This window comes from Hyperoodon ampullatus, assembly GCF_949752795.1.
Source record: "Hyperoodon ampullatus genome assembly, chromosome: 13".
In the NCBI taxonomy this organism is placed as follows: Eukaryota; Metazoa; Chordata; class Mammalia; order Artiodactyla; family Ziphiidae; genus Hyperoodon; species Hyperoodon ampullatus.
In genome coordinates this window covers 12,829,500-12,852,350 of record NC_136926.1, presented here as the reverse complement: position 1 = coordinate 12,852,350, position 22,851 = coordinate 12,829,500, and the positions used below count along the sequence as shown (strand labels likewise).

General features: G+C 47.6%; 1 protein-coding gene across 1 annotated transcript in view; it reads left to right on the top strand.

Annotated features, from left to right (window-relative positions):
• The window catches only part of RNFT2 (ring finger protein, transmembrane 2), a gene marked incomplete at both ends in the record, with an annotated part of 61,797 nt that overhangs the window by 429 nt on the left and 38,517 nt on the right, over window positions 1–22,851 (top strand). Inside the window, 7 exons of the mRNA XM_079718134.1 lie at window positions 40–56; window positions 1,618–1,788; window positions 2,306–2,364; window positions 7,459–7,937; window positions 9,972–10,048; window positions 13,447–13,547; window positions 16,975–17,128. Coding sequence (XP_079574260.1) covers window positions 40–56; window positions 1,618–1,788; window positions 2,306–2,364; window positions 7,459–7,937; window positions 9,972–10,048; window positions 13,447–13,547; window positions 16,975–17,128 — 1,058 coding nt within the window. The remainder of the gene's footprint in view (window positions 1–39; window positions 57–1,617; window positions 1,789–2,305; window positions 2,365–7,458; window positions 7,938–9,971; window positions 10,049–13,446; window positions 13,548–16,974; window positions 17,129–22,851) is intronic.

Sequence of the window (22,851 nt, the reverse complement as noted above, 5' to 3'; positions counted from 1 at the left end):
TCCCCCCGGTATGGTCAGCGTAATCTCCTGCCCTTGCAGTCCTGGGGCGTTTTGCGGTAAACTTTGGTTGCAGGAATGAAAAACGCTTGCAGCATTGTATACGGAGCGCACCTGCCTGCTTCCAGTGCAAGTGATGCAGGAGATGCTCTCTTGCGTGCATTTCGGTGCAGTCATATAACGGCTCGGGGGTGCAACTTAAAACCTCTCATACATTGAAAACTCTGGTGAAATCCTCCTTTGGGATGGAGCGCGATGTATGGAGCAGAGGGTAAAAAGGCATTTCATTCAATCATTCAGATGCATCCCACGTGCAAACGTTTTATTACAGAATTCGATATTGGAATAATTATGTACGGCCTGCTGCCAACACAGGACCTGAAGCCCCTTCGAAAGCAAGCATCTGAAAGTGGAATCTTGGGTATTTTATTTAGGGGGCTGTGTCAAATTTATGGATGGAAACTTGAGATTCTGTATTTCATTTTCCCCAAGGATTTGCAGGCGCTGGGGAATCATTGCGGGGGGAGGGGACATTAAGGCGAGATTGCAAGTTCTTGAAACATATTTAGGGGATGAGCTTTCTTTCATATATGAAGATGGTGCTACTGACCCATTTTTTGGCTGATTTTCCAAATGAGAAAGAAGGCTTAGCTGGTGGGTTGTCTCGCTAATCAGTGGCCCTGGTAACACCAATGCTGTCCCATGAAGAAGGCTGGTCAGGATCAGGAAGTCACTCAACAACACGTTATGGCACCCTGAACTAAGAGCGCCATCTTTGGTCCTGGTACAAAAAAATATATTCAAGGAAGCGAAACCAACTCATGAAAAGTCTCTGGCCTTTATTTCCTCTCTAGAGTGAGAGGTCAGGGAGGGAACAAGGGATGTAGAAAAAGGTAAGTGAGACCCATTGATGTTTTGCTCATTGAATAAATACTTGTTGAGTGCTACTTTATGCCAGGCAGAGTTCTAGATGTGGAAGCAGAAGGGCAAACCAGGCAGACCGATCGTGTCTTTTGTGGCATTCGCATTCTAATGGAGGACAGGCCATAAATAAATATGCAAACATGTAAATAAGTGATAAGTGCTATGAAGAAGGTAAAACGGGGCAATGTATGTTGGGTCAGGAGGCTGAGAGGAGAAGGCCTCTGGGAGGAGGTGACATTTGTCCTGAGGGAGCTAGCCAGAAGGAAAAGCATTCTAGGGAGAGGGAACAGCAAGTAAAAAGGCCCGGAGGCAGGGACAAGCTGGCACGTTTGAAAAATGAAAAGGCCAGTGTGGTTGGAGGAGAGTGGAGACAAATGAGATTGGGAACAGGTGAGGCCTGCTGGCCAGGAACAGAACTTGAATTTTATTCTGATTGCAGTGGGTAGCCTGCGGAGGGCCTTAAACATATTTTCTGTATTCCCCAATCACGACTCAGAGTTTGACAATAGGACAAGATATTAATACATTCAGATCATAACGGTCCTCAGGAGTCCCAACAAGGTATCAGTGGAAGGCCAACAAGGGACAAGGAGGCAACAGAACCACCTGCTTATAAGTACCCATGAAGCCCTAAGACTTATTCTCAGGTTCAAGGCATCCCGTGGACTATTCACTTAAGTGTTCTATTCCATCCAGGGTTTGGAGCCTCTGGTAAGCTCCTGTGACCCGTGCATCCCTTTGCAGAGGAAGAAGAGGGAGAGGCCTGCTTTCTCTGGAATCCAGTGGTCACATCCCCACCTGAATGCCCACCTCAGGTGTCGTCAACATGGAGTTCTGAAGTCCCTGTGGTTCCTCACAGTGAACCAGGTGACGTGTCTCCATGAGCATTCAGATCTTCATTACCACTGTGTTAAATGTGAGGGCTGGAAGGAAGCTTTGGGTTCGGACACTTCACCCCTCTCCCATTTAACCTATGGGGAGTCTGAGGCCACAGAGAGGTTACCGATTTGTCCAGGGTCACACAGCAAATTAGGGGTGGCATCAGTCCAGGATCCATGTTTCCTAACTGTCAGTCTGCTGCTCACTTGACCTCCTGCAGCACCTCTTTGCTTTACAGTTCACTTCTTTCTCCTCTGACATGAGAACTTCCTCCACCTCCGGTCTCATCCTTCTCATCCATGAAATGGGCTGATGACACTTTCTTCATGGGACGGGATGTTGATTTGAGGGTTGAATGGCATAACAGACTGAAACACAGTTTGCAAAATGTCAGAGAGCTCTAGGGAAGTAAGATACAAGTAGTACTTGTTTATGGTTACCATGGTGATCTGACAGGCACTGAGAATATTGGGAGACTCTGGCTCATGCATGTGTTGACTTTTAGGTCTTAAGGAAAATGCAGAGGCGCCACAGCAGCAACACGGATAACGTTCCACCTGAAAGGTAGGCATCCCCTCATTCCATCTGAGGCTCTGAGCTTCAGGTGGTGAAGGGCAACCCTAAACTGGATGGAGTAATACCTGCCCCTCAGGGCTACTTGTTAGAAGAGCAGAGGAGATCTGATTGGAAACTGCTTTGCACGGCAATGGCCTCATATTCTCAACACGTGACAGCTTGCTGTTGCTCTTATGGTAATTCTCAAAGCCTGTGCAAACAGTGATCCACTTGACTCATTGTATCAATGATTATACCCAGGGGATTTTAATTTATAGAGGTGTCTGAGTGGCAACATGGAGAGGCGGATGACATTGAAAGAAGATTTTTATTACTTGCATCTTCCAAGAGAAGGGGGTGTGTCGCCCTAGGCAGGGCCACATGGGGAAGCACCGGGGTCAGCCAGGAGGCAGAAGGGAGCAAAGGGAAAGCATAGGTCATAGCTTTTATTGTATTTTCCACACAGAGTAAGGCAGGGGAGGGGAAACAGCTTAGGATTGACTAGTTTGAATAATGTTGGTGGGCTGTAGGCTGTAGGAGTGGTCTCTAGTTGTCTGTACCTGGCCCTGAGTGATTTCGGGCAAAGGAAATATTGGCTGAGAATGTGAATTAGATAAAGGAGGTGGTTGGGGATGTGAGCTCTGGATCACAGGGGAGTTGTAAACAACTTTGGCCATTAGTTTGACCCTATAATGTGTAGATGCCAAATAGACAAGTACAGAATCTAAGAAAACGCAGTTAAAACACTAATAAGCTAGAACTTCCACCTACTTAAGTCAAAGAGAGTACAGACCATGGGGACCTGTTCTCAGGTTGTGACGGTCTCCCAGCCACAACCCCCTCACCATGCTGCACCGTACATCCAAGGAACAGGCAGCCAAGCTTTTCCTCCTGTGCAGCCCATTTCAAGTCCCCTGCAATTCTTGAGATTGGCCGCACAATCACAGAGTACCCACCAGTCCAGTATTGAGTTTTCCATCAAGCCTGCCTGTTCTGCAGGGAAGGACACTGGCCTTAAGTCATACAACCCTTGGCCAAAATCCCAGCTCAGCCACTTCCCCCTTTGCTGCTTTTGGCAAGCACCTTCGCCTCTAGGCCTCAGTTTCCCCATCCATAAATGGCAGATAACAAAACTCAGGTTTGCTTATGAATGAGTGAATGAGTGAAGATGCACAAACACGGAACCCGGCATCTAATAAGCATGGCTGTTGGAGCTTTTCCAGCCTCTGAAGACAGAATTACTCTTTTCTCTCAAATGAACGGTGAGGTCTTTGAGGACAGAGGCCATGCTGGAGAAATAATGGCCACTGTGTATTGTGTGCTTATTTGTGTCACCCTCACATTAGCCTGTGGAAGTGAGGACTGTTTTTATCACCATTTTATCGATGAGGAAACTGGGGCTCAGAGAGGGTAAGTAACCTGAAGTCACAAAGCCAGGAAGTGGCAGGACTGAGATTCAGGCCCTGGTCCATTTGACCCCTGCAAAGTCTGTGCTTTGAGATACCACATTTCATCTGCCTCCTATCTGGGTGGATTCACTCTTCTCCCGGGCTACCTCATGTTCTAGCCTTTAAGTAGTTAAGTTGGAAGCTCAGCCTCTGCCCCTCAAGGAATATTCTTTCCCGTTTAGGCCCAGAGAAGGGAGGCCAGCTATAAAAAGGTCCTTGGTGGGTTGAGTCTTCCCTGGTTGTTGTACTGGAGGCCCCCTGAGCCCAGTGGACTCAGAGTGCTGGCAAGCTCAAGGCAGACAGGAGGCTTTCCAGGTCCCTGTGGGACGGTGGGGGGGAGAGGGCGGCCACTGTGGGCACCTGCCAGGACTCCTGCTTTCTGAGCTCAGCTTCTTGAAGTGCAGAAAAAGCTCCAGTCCCCTTGATGATCGTAGCCATGGTGTTAGTTGTTGTTGTCATTATTAATACTATCTTTATTATTATCCCAAACCCAAGAGAATAGGACCACACATTTCCTGGGCTTTTGGAGCCAGGAGGGATGGGCCATGGGAGGTAGGGGGGTGGGTAACCATCTTCAAGTTCCCTCCCTTGCTGGGGTGTAAACCTGGTGGTTTATGATAACTTACCCCCAGCCCAAGTTTGTAAGGCCAGCGAAGCCAACCCCAAGATTTCTCCAGACCGGCATCTCCCCTGCTGGGTTTCAGAGGTATTCTACAAGATTGAATAGGTTTTCCGTGGAAGAAAATAATCCCATGGTCAAATAAGTTTGGGAAACACTAGGTTTAACAAAGTTAATTGTTTCAGTTGCAGGCCTTCTCAGAGCCTTTAGTATGCTTATTCATTCATTCTTTCAAATAATATTGAGCATGTTCTGTTGAGAGGTGCATTGTGCTGGGTAGTGGTAATCCAATGGGGAGCAAACAGTCATGGTCTTTGACCTTACGGAGCAGGGCCCAGTCTCAAGTTCCGTTCTCTGTGCTGACTGCATGTTAGAATCACCCGGAAGGCTCTGAAGAAATAGGGGTGCTGAGGCCCAACCCGCAAGATTTTGATTCAGTTGGTCAACAGTGGGTCCAGGGCACCTGTATTTTTCAAAAGCTCCCTCGAGTTATTATAATGTACACCCAGGGTTGAGAGTCACAGGTAAGGAGTAAAACGATAAATATGATCAGTCCTGTGCAGTGAGGACAAAGGGCAAGGGGACTGTCACTGTCCAGGAGGCAGGCAAGGCTCCACCAAGCAAGAGAGATTTTTAGCCAAAATCTGAGGGATGAGCATAAGTTACCTAGGTGGGACAGGGTGGGGCTGGGGGACAGCCCATGAAGGGGATGGCCTGGGCAAAGGCCCTGCCGTAGGAAGCCCCTGGGCAGTGAGAAAAGGCCACATGGTGAGATTAGAGTTCAGGGCAAGATAATCCAAGATATCTGGCAAGTTCATCTCTCTAAGCCTCAGTTTCTTTATCTGTAAAATGGAAATGATATTAGTCCCTATCTATAGGGTTTATCTGAGACTGCAGGAAGGAGTTTAGAATGGGAAGCCCTTTTAGTGGGTTAGTGAAATAATCAAATACATGGTTTTTTTGGGGTTTTTTTTAATGCACCCTTGTCTCTGAGTGAAGAATAGATTACATAAGATCAAGTGTGAAAGCAGTGTAAAACCTCCCCTGCAGCCTCCCTCTGGGGCCATTTTGTGCCTGGATGGTAACTAGCATACTTTTTTTTAATTATGATTAATGTATTTATTTATGGCTGCGTTGCGTCTTTGTTGCTGCGTGCAGGGTTTCTTTAGGTGTGGAGAGCAGGGGCTACTGTTCGTTGCGGTGCGGGGGCTACTCTGTTGCGGTGCGGGGGCTTCTCATTGCGATGGCTTCTCTTGTTGCAGAGCACGGGCTCTAGGCACACAGGCTTCAGTAATTGTGGCACGCAGGCTTCAGTAGTTGTGGCTCACGGGCTCTAGAGCGCAGGCTCAGTAGTTGTGGCACGTGGGCTTTGTTGCTCTGCGGCATGTGGGATCTTCCTGGACCAGGGCTTGAACCCCTGTCCCCTTCATTGGCAGGCGGATTCTAAACCACTGCACCACCAGAGAAGCCCGATAACTAGCATACTTTTATTAAGCACCTGGGTTGTATGCCCTGGGTTGTGGGGTCCACAGGATGCGTGGAACTCAGCACTCACTTTCAGTAAACTCAGGATGTATTTAGAGTACCATAGGGGTCTGTGGAGTTTCCTTGGGAACCCTACTCTGGGGTGAGATAAGGAAGGGAGGGTGGCTCTTTGCCCCTCCCACTGACACAGCACATTGAGCTAATCAGCTCCACCTGTTGTGTAGACTGATTCCATTTGAAAAGGACAAGCCCAAGAGAAGACACATGACATCCAGACTCTGGGGCATGGTGTTCATGGGAAAGTGCACCCAGCTTGGGGCTCACCATTCTCGAAAGGGTAACTCTAGGCTCTCTGCTCCTCCAGCAGTGGCTCTGAAAGAGCATCAGCATCCTTTACCTGATTCCAGTACAACAGGCCTGTGCTTGGAACTAGAAATGGCAGTTAGCCCTGGAGGTTTTCCATAGGGATTAGAGATAATAGTTCCCATTTACTAAGTGCCAGGTACACTGAAAGGGGTATTCTAAATTTGATCCCCAGGAATTCTATGCATGAATGGTGTTCATACCCATTTTCCAGGTGAGAAAACTGAGTGTAGGATTGTTAAGACCCCTGGGAAGGGTGGAGCTAGGGTTCAAATGTGGGCTTCTCCAATTAAATCTTCTTCCCATTACTTTCTGCTGCCCTCCAAATACCAGTTGTGACCAAGGTGGATCCTCTTGGGAACTGGGAATCATTGAACTTGGAGATTACAGAACCAGGGGTACCTGAGTTTCTGAGGTTATTCTAGAATCAGAGGACTCTGCGCTCCCTTTTCAGTAAAGTATAGTGGTTGAGAAAGCAGGCTCCAGAGGTAGCCTTGCTGGGTTTGACTCTTCCCTGTTCCATACCTTACCAGCTGTGTGATCCTGGACAAGTTACTTTGTTCTGTGCCTCAGTTTCTTGATCTGTAAGATGGTATTATTAGTACCTAGTTCACAGGGTTGATAGGAAGATTTAATGAGTTAATTAACGGAAAGCACTTAGAAAAGTATCTGGCACATAGTAAAATTTCAGTAAAGATTATGACCCTATTGCTATTATTACCTATATTAGTTTGCTAGGGCTGCAGGGTGACAAGGTATCACAGTCTAGGTGGCTTAAACTACAGAAATTTATTTTCTACAATTCGGGAGGCTGGAGGTCCAAGATCAAGGCATCGGCAGGGTTGGTTTCCTCTGAGGCCTCTCTTCTTGGCTCACAGATGGGCACCTTCTCTCTGTGTCTTCACATCGTCTTCCCTCCCGCGTGTCTGTGTCCAAATTTCCTCCTCTTATAAGGACACCAGTCATATTGGATTAAGGCTGGCCCTAATGATCTCATTTTCACTTAGCTCTGCAAAGCCCTGTCTTCAAACACTGTCACAGGCTGAGGTACTGGGGGTTAGGGTCTCAACATATGATTTTCCTGGGGCAGGGGCCCCAATTCGGCCCATAACATCATTGATAGGGTCATTTGCCCCCCATCCTCCACTGCCTGACATGGTGGGGGCTTTCTCCTCCCTTCTGGCCCAGAAATCGCAGCCAAGCGCTCAGCTCTGAGGCGAGTGTGGACGAAGGCGGAGTCTTTGAGAGTCTGAAGGCAGAAGCAGCCTCCCCGCCAGCGCTCTTCTCCGGCTTATCGGGCCTCCCGACAGGCAGCCTCCCCGCCACCCCTTTCCCGTCCAGCCTGGTGTTGGGGGCCGCGGCGGGCGGCGGGGACGTGTTCCTCCAGATGCCCACATCCAGGGAGGAAGGTGGGGGCCGCGGAGAGGGGGGCGCCTACCACCACCGCCAGCCCCACCACCACTTCCACCACGGCGGCCACCGCGGGGGCTCCCTGCTGCAGCACGTGGGCGGGGACCACCGCGCGCACTCCGACGAGGCGGGCGACGAGCAGCCGGGGACGCCTGCCCCGGCCCTGTCCGAGCTGAAGGCCGTGATCTGCTGGCTCCAGAAAGGGCTGCCTTTCATCCTCATCCTCCTGGCCAAAGTGTGCTTCCAGCATAAGCTTGGTGAGTGTGGAGGGGTGCAGGGCTCAAAGACTGCCGCCTCACCCGTTGGGTAGGGGGACGGGCCCTCCATCCCAAGTGCCAGGGGAAGGCAGTAGAGGTCCTTATGGTGCAAAGTCCTTAAGAGTCCAGGATTCTGAGTCAGACCTGGGTTCAAATCCTGGCCGACTAGCTGTGTGACTTGGGGCAAGCCACTCGTATTCTTTGAGTCTCAGATTCATCATCTCTCCAGCGGGGTTGTGGTAGAAACTTCCACAGCTGGTTGGGTGATGTGAAGGAATAGAGTGTACTACCCCGGAGTTCAGACTGCTTGGGTCTGAACCTGGGCTCTGCCCGCTTCCTAGCTGTGTGACGCTGGGTGCATTATTTAACCTCTCTGTGCCTCAGTCCAATCATCCATAAAATGGGGGTTAAAATAGCATGTGTACTATTACAAATACTATTACGTATGTATTATAGCTATACATAGACTCTAATAGTATGTTACAGATACTATCATAGTATATGAACAGCATCTGCCTTCGCGAGATTGAGTGAGGTTAAATGAGTGAGCATACGTAAAGCACTTAGGACAGTGCCTGGCAGAGAGTAAGTGCTATGCAAGTGTAGATTATTATTTTTATTATATTCATTACTAATACATGTAAGATACTTAACATAGAACCCTGCACACAGCAAGTGCTCAGTAAATACTACCTATTATTATTATTATTATTAGGAAGCAAGATAATGATTCATAAAGTGCTTAGCCTAGTACCTGACACACACTTAACATTCAATAAATGTGGTTTCTGGTCCACTGTTGTTATTACCTGTTACATACTGTTATTAGATCATGATGTTGCTGTGCCCTGGAGAGTTTAGGCTATTGTTTTTATCTTATGGTAGAAGTTACAGTACTAGTTACTATCTCATGGCTTATCATATCCCACAAGAGATATCTAGAGGAGTTTAGGCCATCGTTTGTGTCTCATTTGCCCCTTTCTGGTGGGTTCCAGCTGACTCAGATCACTCCTTCCTTTTTGGGGTGCTACCATGTCAGTCCCTCCCTTTTTATTCCTAGAAATGGAACCTGGCGTGTTCTCCCTTACCCTGAATTCCAGCAAACTCACCACTAATTTTCATTCTCAAGTTTGGTCATTTTAGTTGTCAGTTGGCAGGTTTTTTTGTTTGATCAAAGAGAAGAGTACAAGAAGAGACTGTGGGGTTACTGGTTTTGATTTTATATGTTTTTAATGAAGAAACACATCTTTTACAAAGAAGACCTGGAAGAATGCCTGGAATACACGTACTATTTAAAAAGTAAAAGTGAACTCCAAGCGTGGGAACTCTGCATGTCATGTGAAAGCAGAATCCTTTCCACAGGGAACAAAAAGTAGGATTCGAAAATCCCTATTTAGGGAGAATTCCAAAATGGTAGCTTGCTAAATTGTGGAATAAAATTCAGTTCTTTTTCCCTACTCTGCAAGGGTCATGTTTTCCTGTCAGCTAGGAATTCTTTCCCCTTTAACATGAAACTTCAATTTCTTATGGTGTTGTGGTCTTTTTCTACATATGCTTTTATTACAAATAACATGCCTCAAGATTCTTTTTGAAAGTAGAAATAATAATAGGCACCACTTACTAACTTCTAGAGATTGTACACTGTAAGCAGTATCCCTCCTTGAGTTAAGTACTGTTATTATTCTGTCTGTTTTACAGAGGAGGAAACTGGGGCTCAGAGAGGTGCAGTGATTAGTCCAAGCCGAGATTTGAACACAGGTCTTACCAGACTGCACAGCCCATGCTTCTAACTGGTTCTATAAAATACGCCCACAGTGGCCTCAATCCCATCCCTAAGTCAGAGGCCTCTTCTCAGAGTGGCTTGGGGTTTCCAGTGATATACATGGCAGCCCAAATGCCCCAGAAATGGGATTTTTGTCTCTCCTCTGTGGTTAGCGTGTCAACCCCGAGGGGACCAGGGATGTGTCCCTAGTAAGCCCGGGCCAGGCCTGACAAGTCTAAGTGGATGGTCTCGGCCCCTCCTCTGTCCTGCAGGCATTGCCGTGTGCATCGGGATGGCCAGCACCTTCGCCTATGCCAACTCCACGCTCCGGGAACAGGTCTCTCTAAAGGTGAGTCACCTGGTAAATTACTCTCCTGGGGCTGCTGTAACAAATGACCACAAACTCACTGGCTTAAAACAACACAAAGGGATTACTCACAGTTCTGTAGAGCAGAAGCCTGAAGTGGGTCCCTCTAGCCTAAGAGCAAAGTGTCAACAGGACGGTGTTCCTTCTGAAGGGTTCAGAGGACAGTCTCTTTCCTTGCCTTTCCCAGGTTCTAGAAGTCACCCACATTCGTTGGCTCATGGCCCCTTCCTCCTTCTTTGAGCCAGCAACGTTGCATCTCTGTGACCATCCCTCCATAGACACATCTCCCTCTGACTCTTCTCTTCTGTCTCCCTCTTGCACTTTTACGGCCCCTTGTGATTACATTGGACCCCCCTGGATAATCCAGGAGACTGTCCCCCACACAGGGTCAGCTGATTAGCAAACTTAATTCTACCTGCAACCTTTATTGCCCCTTGCCATGTAACCTAACATATCCACAGGTTGCAGGGATTAGGACAGGAACACCTTTGGGAGGCCATTCTTCTGCCTCCCACCCTGGGCAGATCCCCGGATGTGCCGTCTTTCTCCCTTCCAACAGCAGCCTCTCCCCATGTGCCCCTGGCCCATTCCCCTTATCCTCCCGTCATTCAATCAGTTAGCTCACTTCCAACCCACGCTCATGGTTAAGTCCACCCCACGGGCACTGCTGGGTGGCCCTATGGCTTCACCACCGTCATCCCAAATGCCCTCTGGTATCTGCCGAGCACTAACCGTGTCCAGCACAGTGCTGGACCCGTTACACAGCTCCTCTTGCAGTTTCATCCCAGCAATCTGGGAGGGAGGCAAAATCATTCTGAACTCATTTTCCCAATGAGGAGATAGTGGCCCAGAATTTCTTGGCTAAGACATAAGTTTCTTGCCTAAGACCACACAGCCAGCGTGAAGGGTGGCATCAGGATATGAACCCAGGCATTGAGCCCAGAGCCTGTACTCCCCCCCAGATTCAAATTCCAGCTCCTCCACCCTACTGCAAGCCCTTGGATGTGTTACCTCACTGATCTCAGCCTCAGGTGCCACCTCTGGAAAAGGAACTGCCACACCAACTTCATACACCCATCGACAGGATTAAATGAGATGGTGCATGGAAGATGTTTAATGCAGTGCCTGGCTCATAGGAACAACTTAATTGAGTTATTTTTAACAAGCCTATGTTTTCTGCTGCACATGTGATCCTATAATAGCCACCATCCTCTCTGACCTTGCTTTGGGGTCATCTGCTTTCTCAGAAGCACCTAGGCGTCCATGAGGCACAGATGCCAGCTCAGTCTTTATTTGATACATGAGCACATTGAGGTCTGGAGTTGGGCATGGAGTCAGAGGTTCTTCTTGACCCTTATTCTCATCTTCTTCACGCAGACCCCTTTCTTCTGCTATTAGAACAGCAGGTTGCTCAGTGTCATAGTGGAGGCTATTGGGGCTGGCTCTTTCTCAGATGCAGTAATATCTGCGTGGTGCCTTGACTTGAATTTTGGGGGCAAGGGGATGCCTGTATCCATGGACAGGCTTCTAGGGGTCTTTGAACCCTATGAAGACACAGGTGATGATTTGCCTGTCTGTGTATATTTCAGTGGAAGGGAGTCTGCCTGACTCTTAGGAAGTTTAGGAATCTCAACTTACTACTGGAGATAGTACCCCATTTTTCCTTCAGAGTCTGGCTTCTCGGGGCATTGCTAATTCCCTTTCTCTTCCACTTTTGGTTTGGATTTACAGGGGATTAAACCGGAATCTATTATTTATTGGCATAAAAAGGGCTGCCGAGTGGATTAATCACATTGATAAGAGCAGTTGGTTGGTTGGAGGTGGTTTCTCAGGCCGTTAACCTTGACCCCTCCTGGAATAATGGGTGGATGGAGATGCATTTATTTTGTCTACACTATGGAAATGTGTGTTGTAACAGTGTGTCGAGCACTGAGCTGTGTCTGGAGACAGTGGAGCATTTACCGAAGCCACAGGGAAGGTTACACTGGGAAAGTTATGACCTCATCTTATTCCAGCAATGCAGCCGCCCTGGTCCAGGAAAAGACAAGCTTTTCAGCTTGTCAGCAGCACGGGGGTCTGATTATGTATCCCAGGGTACACAGGCAGGAATGCCCTGCTCTACGCCTCCTCTAGAAATTTCCTTAGGTTGCTGTCAGGCTGAGAGTCTACTGAGAAACAGCCAACTGAGAAGGTTTCCCAGCTTGTCTTCCTGGGGACTAATCAGAAGCAAGGCTGGAGAAAGAGAAACGGGGCTAGATTGCAAAGGGCTTTGACATCCATGTGTACGAGTTTGAATTTAATCCTATAAATGTGTCCCTATGTTGAATGGTCAGTCCAGGGCAGTAGCCCAAAGGTCCATGCCGGAAGAAGTTAGAACAGAAGTTTCCGACCTGTCAATCCGAATCTACTGCTGGGTTGTAAAGTCAGAGCAACAAGTCCTACCACTTAGTGAGCCTGAAATGTGAGCCTGTACCAGACTGAATGTTTACATTTATCAAGTTTACTTAATCCTTAACAAAACCTCATTTTAAAAAAATATTTATTTATTTTTGGCTGCATTGGGTCTTTGTTGCTGCGCGTGGGATTTCTCTAGTTGTGGCGAGTGGGAGCTACTCTTCGTTGCGGTGCGTGGGCTTCTCATTGCGGTGGCTTCTCTTGTTGTGGAGCATGGGCTCTGGCACATGGGCTTCAGTAGTTGTGGCACACAGGCTTAGCTGCTCCACAGCATGTGGGGTCTTCCCGGACCAGGGCTCAAACCCATGTCCCCTGCATTGGCGGGCGGATTCTTAACCACTGCGCCACCAGGGAAGTCCCCAAACCTCATTTTTTAATGAGGGCACCGGAGCTTAAAACATGTGCCCTTGAGCCAGAGCTACTTAATTTCTCTGTGCCTCAGTTCCTAACAGTAAATGTAAACTAACATTTCTTACATGCCAGGCACTGTTCTAAGCAGTTCATGTACATTAATTCTCAGACTCTAGAAGAGAGATACAATGTATACCCATTTTACAGACGAGTAAAGAGAAATGTAGACAGTTTAAGTAATTGCCCAGGGTTGGACACCCTCCAGATAATAGACCAAGGATTTGAACCCAGGCCACCCAGCTCCAGAATCTGTTTTGCTAACCATGGTGCCTTCCTGACTCTCTGGATAGTTCTCCAAGCAGGTTCACACATTTCTGTTACCTTCTCTGTAACCATCCCTTAGGTTCCAGTGGGATGGAAAGATGCCAACGCCCTTCGTTTCACCATTAGCCCCGCTTCCTCCAAACCTTTGAGAAAGGGAAAAGTTGCCCTTTGTTGGGGAACATAGTGGAATATCCTGCCAGGTGCACCTTTGGCGTTTCGGCATCTCCACAGATCTCTTGCTTTGTCTCTAGGAGAAGAGGTCGGTGCTGGTCATTTTGTGGATCTTAGCCTTTCTGGCGGGGAACACCCTGTATGTGCTCTACACGTTCAGTTCCCAGCAGCTGTATAACAGGTGAGCAGGGGAGTCTGACCCCCAGTGAGAAAGTGGGGGGCTTTGTTGGACTCGGGACCCACAGCCCCTTCATTTGAGAACAACACAGTAGCTCTAGGTCTTGTTGTAACTTTCAAATCCCACCCTGTTGTCATATACACGTGCCTAGAGCATAATTCTTTATAGAAATATAATGCAAGCCACATGTGTAATTTTGCATTTTCTAGTAGCCACATAGTGCGTGGTGGGGGAGGACTGGCCAGTAATGGTCTCTAGCACAGGGTTGAAACTCAAGCCAAGCTTTCAGATCATGTCCATCTGTTTTAAAAATGGACTTTGAGGAGTGACCCGTTTCACCACTTTCTGGGGCCACCCGAAGTTGCATGAAAGCAATTTGGGAAGTTAGTTCCAAGGCATCAACATGCATCCCGCACACTGCATTAGTTGCCTGGCCCAGAAGATCAAGGTCCTGGTGGAGGGTAAAGGAGATGGAGTTTCCCAGAACCTTGGAGGAATTTCCAGCTCATGCCATTCTCTGGGCATGATCACATTCACAGGCTCAGACCTCTGTGCCCTCATCAAACCAGTGCTGAGTCAAACTGGCAGCACACAAAGACAAAGAGAGTGACCTAGGAGAAAGGCAACAGAGCTGAGCCTCCTTCCTTATTGATGTCAGTGGTCTAGAGTGTGTTTGTAAATGATACCAATAGCCATTATCTTATTTTGCCCTCCCACTCAGCAGGGTATTGCTGTCCCTATTTTACAGGTGAGGAAACTTTGGCTTAATGAAACCCTTTCTAATAAGCCTTAGTCCCAGTAGGTAACAGAGAGTTTGAATCATCCCAGGATTTGAAGTCTGATGACCAGTGTGTCAGAGGTTCTTAGTCTTGCCACGTACCAGCTTTGTGCCCTTTGGCAAATAGTGGAACCTCTTCGAACCTCGCCTAGTTTCTGCATTTGTGAAACCGAGAGCAAGTTAATTTCTGCCTTACCCACCTGAAGGTCATTACCCACCCACAGGCTAATTATTAGAGAGGCCAAATGTTAATAATATGTGAAAAGTACTGGGCAAACTGAAACATTTAATGTGTCATAATCATATCATAATATTATTCTTTTATGATAAATTACTTTATCTATTGGGGATGATGGCTAATGGGGCAGAAAACTGACAATAAAATGTATCCATCCATTAAAGTTCATAGTGTACGTTAGAAATAAGTGGACTTGGGCTTCCCTGGTGGCGCAGTGGTTGAGAGTCCGCCTGCCGATGCAGGGGACACGGGTTCGTGCCCCGGTCCGGGAAGATCCCACATGCCGCGGAGCGGCTAGGCCCGTGAGCCATGGCTGCTGGGCCTGCGCGTCCAGAGCCTGTGCTCCACAACGGGAGAGGCCACAGCAGTGAGAAGCCCACGTAATGCCAAAAAAATAAAAAATAAAAAAAAATAAGTGGACTTAGTGATCAATCTGTGGAAAAACACTTGGGCATCTTTCTGGCTCCAAAAGCCAAAACAGAAAAAACTCTAAGACAATGAACTAAAACCTATCTGGGTGAATTTAACAGATTGGTGTCTCTGAGATAAAATGGAAAGTGGAGGGCAGATCTTCATTTCTTTTGCGATCAGAGATGCATAATAGAGAAGCAGGGCATGGAAGTCAACCAACCAGCCTGGGTTATGCCCAGGGAGGGACAAGAGCAGAGACAAAAGGGAGCTCAGGGCTGCCAGCCTCTCCCCATATCGTAACTTGGATGCCACTCAGACTTGGAGACGAGGCGTCCCACAGAGACAGGGCTCAGATGTGGAAGGACACCAAAGGTATCATGAGAGATTGCAAAAATAGATTATTTTCATTGATTTAACCCTACTCTCGCTCTTCAAACATTTTTTATTCTAAATAGAAATTGACTTTTAAAAATGAAAGTACAAAAAGAGACCAGTTCATTCCTAGGATGCTTTCCTCAGGGGGCCTCAGTTTGCACCGTTTTCCACCAGCCCAGTAGAGTATGTGGGAAGCGTTTAGAAAGCATTCTCTCTGGGCTGTGTGCACCGTCCCCTGCTTTTTTGGTGGACAGGCAGGACTCGGAGTGGCCTTTGCTTGCAGCCTCTAATCTGGCGGGAAGAAAAGCCAGGGGACCAGCACGGTTTGGGTGCTGGTTCCAATCCTAGCTCCACATTCTAGCTGAGATGCCGTGGGCAGTGACTCCACATCGAAGCGCTCCAGATTCCTCAGCTCAAGATGTGATAATCGTAGTGCCTACCACACAGAGCCTTTGGGAAGATGAAATGACCTGAGACATGTAAAGCATGTAGACTAGGGCCAGCATGATGTAGAGAGCCAAGATATTATTAATACGAATAGCATCATCATCCACAGAGGTGAGGGAGAGCAGTGCTACTCAGCATGTGGTCTGTGGATCAGTGCCAGTTCGAGAATGACTTGTTGTCTGTCCCCAGTGAGGGAAGTACAGAAATTGAGTGTGAGGTTGACTTACCTGGTCACGGATGGGTAAAATGGGTTTACACACTCCGAGTAGTACTGCTGTGGAATAAGGATTGAGAGCAGTAACTGTAGCCGGGACACCTGGGTTCGAATCCACCACCGTTCCATCATATTTGTAGGACCTTGTGCATGTTCATTTACCTTTCTGTGCCTCTTTTTTCTCATCTGCAAAATGGGTAGATAACAGTGCCTGCCTCGTAGAGATGTTGTTATCATTGTCACTGCTGCATGACAGAGTCTGTAGTATACCTGTTATCTCATTGAATCCCACCAGTAACACTGAGGGAGGGAACGATTCCCATTTTATTGATGAGAACACTGAGGCTTACAGAGAGAACATTATCTGCCTAGGGTCCAGAAATGGAGAGGCCTGGATTCAAATTCAAGTCTATCTGATACTGATGCCCATATGCTTATCATGCAGTGTGACCTTGGGCAACTTAACTTCACGTCTCCAAGCTTCAGTGCCTCATTTAGAAAGTGGGGATGAGCAGTGCTCACTCTGCAGGACAATGAGATACAGTGACTAAATTGCTTAGCACAGCGTCTACACATCAAATCCCTCCTCCCTCCTTCTCTCTCTCTCCCTCCTTCATGTTATTGGTCGGCCTTCCTTCCTTCCTTTTGTTTCCTCTTGTGAAGCCTGTTGTGGCCCATAAAACTGGACGGGACCTTAACTAGTGATGCTCTAGGCCAATCTCATCATTTAACTCTCAGGGGAACTGAGGCTCAGAGAGGTTAAGATACCCATCTGAGGTCACACAGCAAGTTAATAGCAGATTCAGGAAGGGGACACAGATATCTGACTCACAGGACACAGATATCTGACTCCCAGCTTAGTACTCTGTCTACAGGTAATATTTACAAGGCTCCTAGAATGAGTAGAAGGGCCCCTAAAGGCCAGTGGCCTTAAGTGAGCATCGTGACTCTCTGACTCCTCCCCCAGCCTCATATTCCTGAAGCCCAACCTGGAGACGCTGGACTTCTTTGACCTGCTGTGGATCGTGGGCATCGCAGACTTTGTGCTCAAGTACATCACCATCGCCCTCAAGTGCCTTGTCGTGGCCCTGCCCAAGATCATCCTGGCCGTCAAGTCCAAGGTAGGCCCATCACGCCAATCATGCAGGGGTTTCAGGATGCCTTCTGGAGAAGGAAAGGTTGGACTTGGGCAGAGCAAATGTCAGTGCATCAGATGAACAGAGCCTGAGCTAGTAGATCCTGTCTCCCACCTCTTGTCATCCCTTGAAGCTGAGCATCATTCTTTATTGTCACCACCTTCTTGTCATGCCTCTGCTCTCTAAGTGCATTTACTAAGTTTTGTTGTTCAAAGCTGGCCTTGATGCAATTTTCATCTAAATTTCACCCAAGAAAGGAAAAAAAGCACATTGACATGCCCTGGGTCCTGCTTCTCCCAGGGAACGATGGCTCTCAAAGGTTTTTCACTCTTTGTGGCTTCTCAGGCACGTTATATAGAGGGTACCGAGGCTCAGAAGAAAAGGACTCTGTGATCCATGAGTGATGCCTGCCATAGACACAGGAAGCAGACTGGTGGCAATGATTCTTTGGAGTGTTCCTTAGGGAGAGGCCTGCAGGAGGTGTTGGGATGAAGAGGTCTTGGGGGATAATCATTGTAATTCAGAGGACTGAGCAGTGTGAGGAAAAGACATCACGGTTAGGTCAGAAAGCTCAGAATTTGTCCCAGGCATTGGTTGGCAGAAGAGCAGGTTGGAATTGACCATCTGTCTTGAGTGACAACTGATCAAATCACTGGCCAGGTGTATAGGAAAAACACACTCCTGTGTTTCTTCTGTACCCACACACACTCCATACCTCTGACACCAGATGTGTGGGTTTTCCACACATCATGTAATTCTCTGACACCGGCTGGGTATCCTTCAGTTTAACACAGTTCTGACACTATCCACCTCGAGATAGTGTCAGATCCCACAGGATAAGGGCTCAGTCCTGCAAGACTGTCCCTGTCACTTCAGATGCCAGTCACCAGCCCCAAGTTGGCACCTGTACTTCTGACCAACCAGCTACAAATCGGGGTTCCCATGACCCCCTCCTTGGGTTCAATGCCCCTTGGGTTCTAGATGCCCCGAACCTTTTCCTTCATAGCAGTTGTGGCACTTTGTTGAAGGCAGGAGACGTGAATCCAGGCATGTGAGGAAGCTGGCTCCGCACTGACTGCCTGGAATAATAATGGCTCGCAATTATTGAGTACCGACTGTGTGCCTGAGACTGTACTAAGAGCACTTCATGTATGAATTACCTTCGTAGCCTCTTGCTATTCCTCTCAGGGAGGTACAGTTCCTGTCATTGATGAGGAGATGGAAGGTTGAGCAGGCAGACAGCTATTAAGTGGTAGAGTTCGGACTCCAGCCCAGGGCTTCAGCTTCGGGGCCCAAGCTGTACCTCAAAGTGGATATGGGAGAAAGATAAGGAAAACAGACAGAGAATGATTACTCATTGCCTAGTGCATTCTGGTTCTTGCTAGATTCTTTCCCATGTCTTGACTCATATAAGGCTCTCAATACCCCTCTGAGTGAGAGAGAGATTATTATCACCTCTTTCTAGATAAAAAGCTGAGTACAGTCATCCCTCAGTATCTGCGAGGGATTGCTTCCAAGATCTTCCTCGGATACCAAAATCCGTGGACACTCAAGTCCCTTACATTTGGTCCTCCATATCTGCGGCTCCTCATCCTCGGATTTTCTATGTGACATTGGTTGAATCCACAGACGAGGAACCTGCGGATACAGAGGGCCCACTGTATTCATTTCCTGTAGCTGCTATTCATTTCCTGTGGCTGCTATAATAAATAACCACATGCCTGGGGCTGAAAACAATAGAAATTTGTTCTCTCTCAGTCCTGGAGGTCAGAAGTCCAAAATCAGTGTCACTGAAATGAAATCTAGGTGTCAGAGGTGTGGGGGGGTGGAGGTGCTGGATGCTAGGGGAGGATCCTTCCTTGCGTCTTCCAGCTTCTGGTAGCTGGCAGCGTTCCTTAGCTCATGGCAGCATCACTCCAGTCTCTGCCTCTGCGGTCACCTGGCCTCTGCTGTGTATGATGTCTCCTTCTATCTGTCTCATACAGATACATGTGACTGCATTTGGGCCCCACCCAGACAATCCAGGATACTCTCCCCGTGCCAAGAGCCTTAACTTAATTGTGTCTTCAAATACCCTTTTTCCAGATGAGGTCACACTCACAGCTTCCAGGGTTTGGGACCTGGTATCTTTGGGTGGCCATTTTTTCACTTACCCTGTACTGTGGCTGAAAGAGGGGTGAGATATTTTGTCCAAAAAACACCCAGCTGGTCAGTTATAGAATCAGAATTCACATCTTCCAACTCCCAAGGCCATGGCCACGTCAGGAGATCATCTGCCCAGCACTGAATGGATGTTGGAATTCCTGGGCCATTCCTGACCCTGCCACTTTCCGGCCACGGGGCCTTGGGTGAGTCACTACATGTGCCTGAACATGTTTCTTCCCTTAGAAAATTGAGATGTTTACAAAACCCTGTTTGAAATGCTGCAAACATAAAAAGACTTTTTGTATGTGGGTGAAATGAGGGGTGGATTGTCATTGCCTGGAGAGGAAGCCGGTGAGGCTTTGCAGCCCACCTGCCTATCCAGCATCCTTACTCTTCCTCTCACTCTCTCCTTCCCCTCTTCCTTCTGTTCCCTGTGCTTCAGCCAGACCCTTCTTCTTTCATTTCCTTCCATACACCAACTAGTCCCAGTCTGACATGTGGTAGATGTTCTAACCCCATTTTCCAGATGAGAAAACTGAGGCACTGAGACTGAGTAACTAACCCTTACAGCTTCCAGAGTCAGCTGTGTGCTGCCCTTCTACCTCAAAGACCCTTTTCCTTTCTTGTGTCTTGACCACCTCCTGCTCCTCCTGCAGATCACAGCCTTTTAGAAACCTCCCCTGCCCCTTCAGGTGAGGTATGGTGCCCCTGCTGGGGACTCTCACAGCACCCTGTACTTCCCCTGTTCCAGCACTCACCACCGTGACTGTAATTGCTTGTTTAATTGTCTGCCTGCTCTGCTCGACTGTAACCTCTGTGACAGCAGGAAATGAATGCATCTGGTTTCTTTGTTGATGGATCACCAGCATCTGATGATATGCACTTGGAAGCATTCATTGTATGTATGTATATATGTTTGGATGGGTAGATGGATGGGTGAATGGATGTATAGGTAGATGGATGAATTGGATGGCTAGATGGGAAAGTTGGTGGATATGTGGACAGATGGATAGTCCAGTGATTGTGTGGATAGATGGATGGGTAGATGGATGGATGGATATTTAGATAGATGATGGATGGGTACTTGGATGGATGGATGGATGGATGAATGGATGGATAGATATTTAGATGGGTAGATGGATATTCAGATGGATATTTAGAAGGATGGACAGACAGGTTGGTGGATGGATGGGTGAGTGGATGAGTTGATAGTCTAGACAGCTACACTAACTCTCATCACCTCCTCTTGTAACCTCAGTGAGAGCTTAGACTCCATTGTCAGCTCAGCTCAAACCTCTCATGTATGGTAGGTGTCCAGACACCTCTGTCATGAAGACACCAAAGTCTACAAGGCAAAGTAGTACTCACTTCCCTGTGCTAGAAAGGAACATGCAGCAAACCTTCAAAGAAATGCAGCAACCAGACCAATAGTAATAAATGCAAGTAAACATTGCTGAACAATTACCAGGAGTCAGGCAGTGTGTTAAGCACTGCCATTTGTTCAAGAAATAGTTGCTAAATGCCAGCGGTGTGCCAGGCACTGTTGTAGGCAAAGGGATACATCAGTATCAAAGTACAAAGTAGACAAAAATCTACATACTCGTGGAGTTTATAGTCTACTGAAGACATCATCTTGTTTAATCTTAGCAATCCTGGCAGGTAGATACTGTTGATATCTCTCTGCACAGAGCAGAAACTGAGTGAAATAACCTGCCAGAGATTGCAAACATCAGAGTAAGAACGCTGATGGCAATAGGAACAGCTAATGTGGAATAAGCCCTTCATGTGGGCCAGGCCCTGCTCTAACCCTTTTCCCTCTGACATCTGTCTCACAAGGCAAGTGCCATTGTTTTGTGGGTTTTTTAAAAATTGAGGTAAAATTCACATAGCATAAAATTAACCAGCAATCATTTTATTTTATTTTATTTTTATAAATTAGAGAGAACTGACATTTATTTATTTGTTTGTTTATTTTGGCTTTGGTGGGTCTTCAAGAACTGACATTTATTTATTTATTTGTCTGTTTATTTATTTAGGCTGTGCTGGGTCTTCATTGTGGCCTGTGGGCTTCTCTAGTTGTGGCGCATGGGCTTAGTTGCGGTATGTGGGATCTTAGTTCCCTGACCAGGGGTCGAACCCGGGCCTCCGGCATTGGGAGCGCAGAGTCTTCCACCAGACCACCAGGGAAGTCCCAGCAATCATTTGAAAGTATACAATACAGTGCCATTCAGTACACTTACGGTGTTGTGCAACCATCACCTCTATCTAGTCCTGAGAGATTTTCATCACCCCAAAAGGAAACCCCGTACCCATTCAGTCACTCCCCCTTCCCTCTGGCCACCACCAATCTGCTTTTTACCTCTATGGATTTACCTATTCTGGGCATTTCATATAAATGGAATCATACATTATGTGACCTTTTGTGTCTGGCTTATTTCACTTAGCATCATATTTTCAAGATTTATCCACATTGCAGCAGAAATCAGCACTTCACTCCAGTTTAATGGCCGAATAATATTCCATTGTGTGGATAGACCACCCTTTGTTTATCCATTCATCCATTGGTGGACATTTGGATTGCTTCCACTTTTTAGCTATTGGGAATAGCAGTGCTTTGAACATTGTGTAGAAGTATGTGTTTGAACACAGTTTTTCTGGGTAAATACTTAGGAGTGGAATGGCTGGGTCATATGGTAATTCTATGTTTAACTTTTTGAGGAACCACCAAACTGTTTCCCACAGCAGCTACACCATTTTACACTCCCAGCAGTTGCTGGTTTTATCCCTGTTTTCCAGAGGAAAACACAAATGCAGTGAGAGGTTAAGAAGTAGCCCAAGGGCTTCCCTGGTGGTGCAGTGGTTGAGAATCTGCCTGCTAATGCAGGGGACATGGGTTCAAGCCCTGGTCTGGGAGGATCCCACATGCCGCGGAGCAACTAGGCCCGTGAGCCACAACTACTGAGCCTGCGCGTCTGGAGCCTGTGCTCCAAAACGAGAGGCCGCGATAGTGAGAGGCCCGCGCACCGTGATGAAGAGTGGCCCCCACTTGCCATAACTAGAGAAAGCCCTCGCACAGAAACGAAGACCCAACACAGCATAAATAAATAAATTAATAAACTCCTTACCCCCCCCAAAAAAAAAAGTAGCCCAAGGTCACACAGTGTATATATAAGTGGCTGAGTGGGGATTTGAACTCAGGCAGTCTGATTCCAGAACCCCTGCTCTGGGAGGGAGTTACTAGACCACACTCCCTCCCATGGAAGTTCTCTGGATTTGCTCGGAAAATTCCTCAGAGTTGACTGAGGAGCAATGTCCCCGTACACCATCTCTATAAAATTCCCCCAAGTTCAGGCAATGGCTACCTCACTTCTTTCCCCTTCGACGGGCACCGCTGGGGGCCAGGGGGCGGGGATGGGAGGTGGCACCCCTTCCCTGCACCTCCGAGGTGTGGGCGACAGTTATTAATGCCTACCTGGCAACTGTCCAGCTCCCTTTTTCTGATTATTATTATTTTATTCGGCGAGATTAATGTGCCAGGTCAGAGCATAATCCAGCCTGTAAAA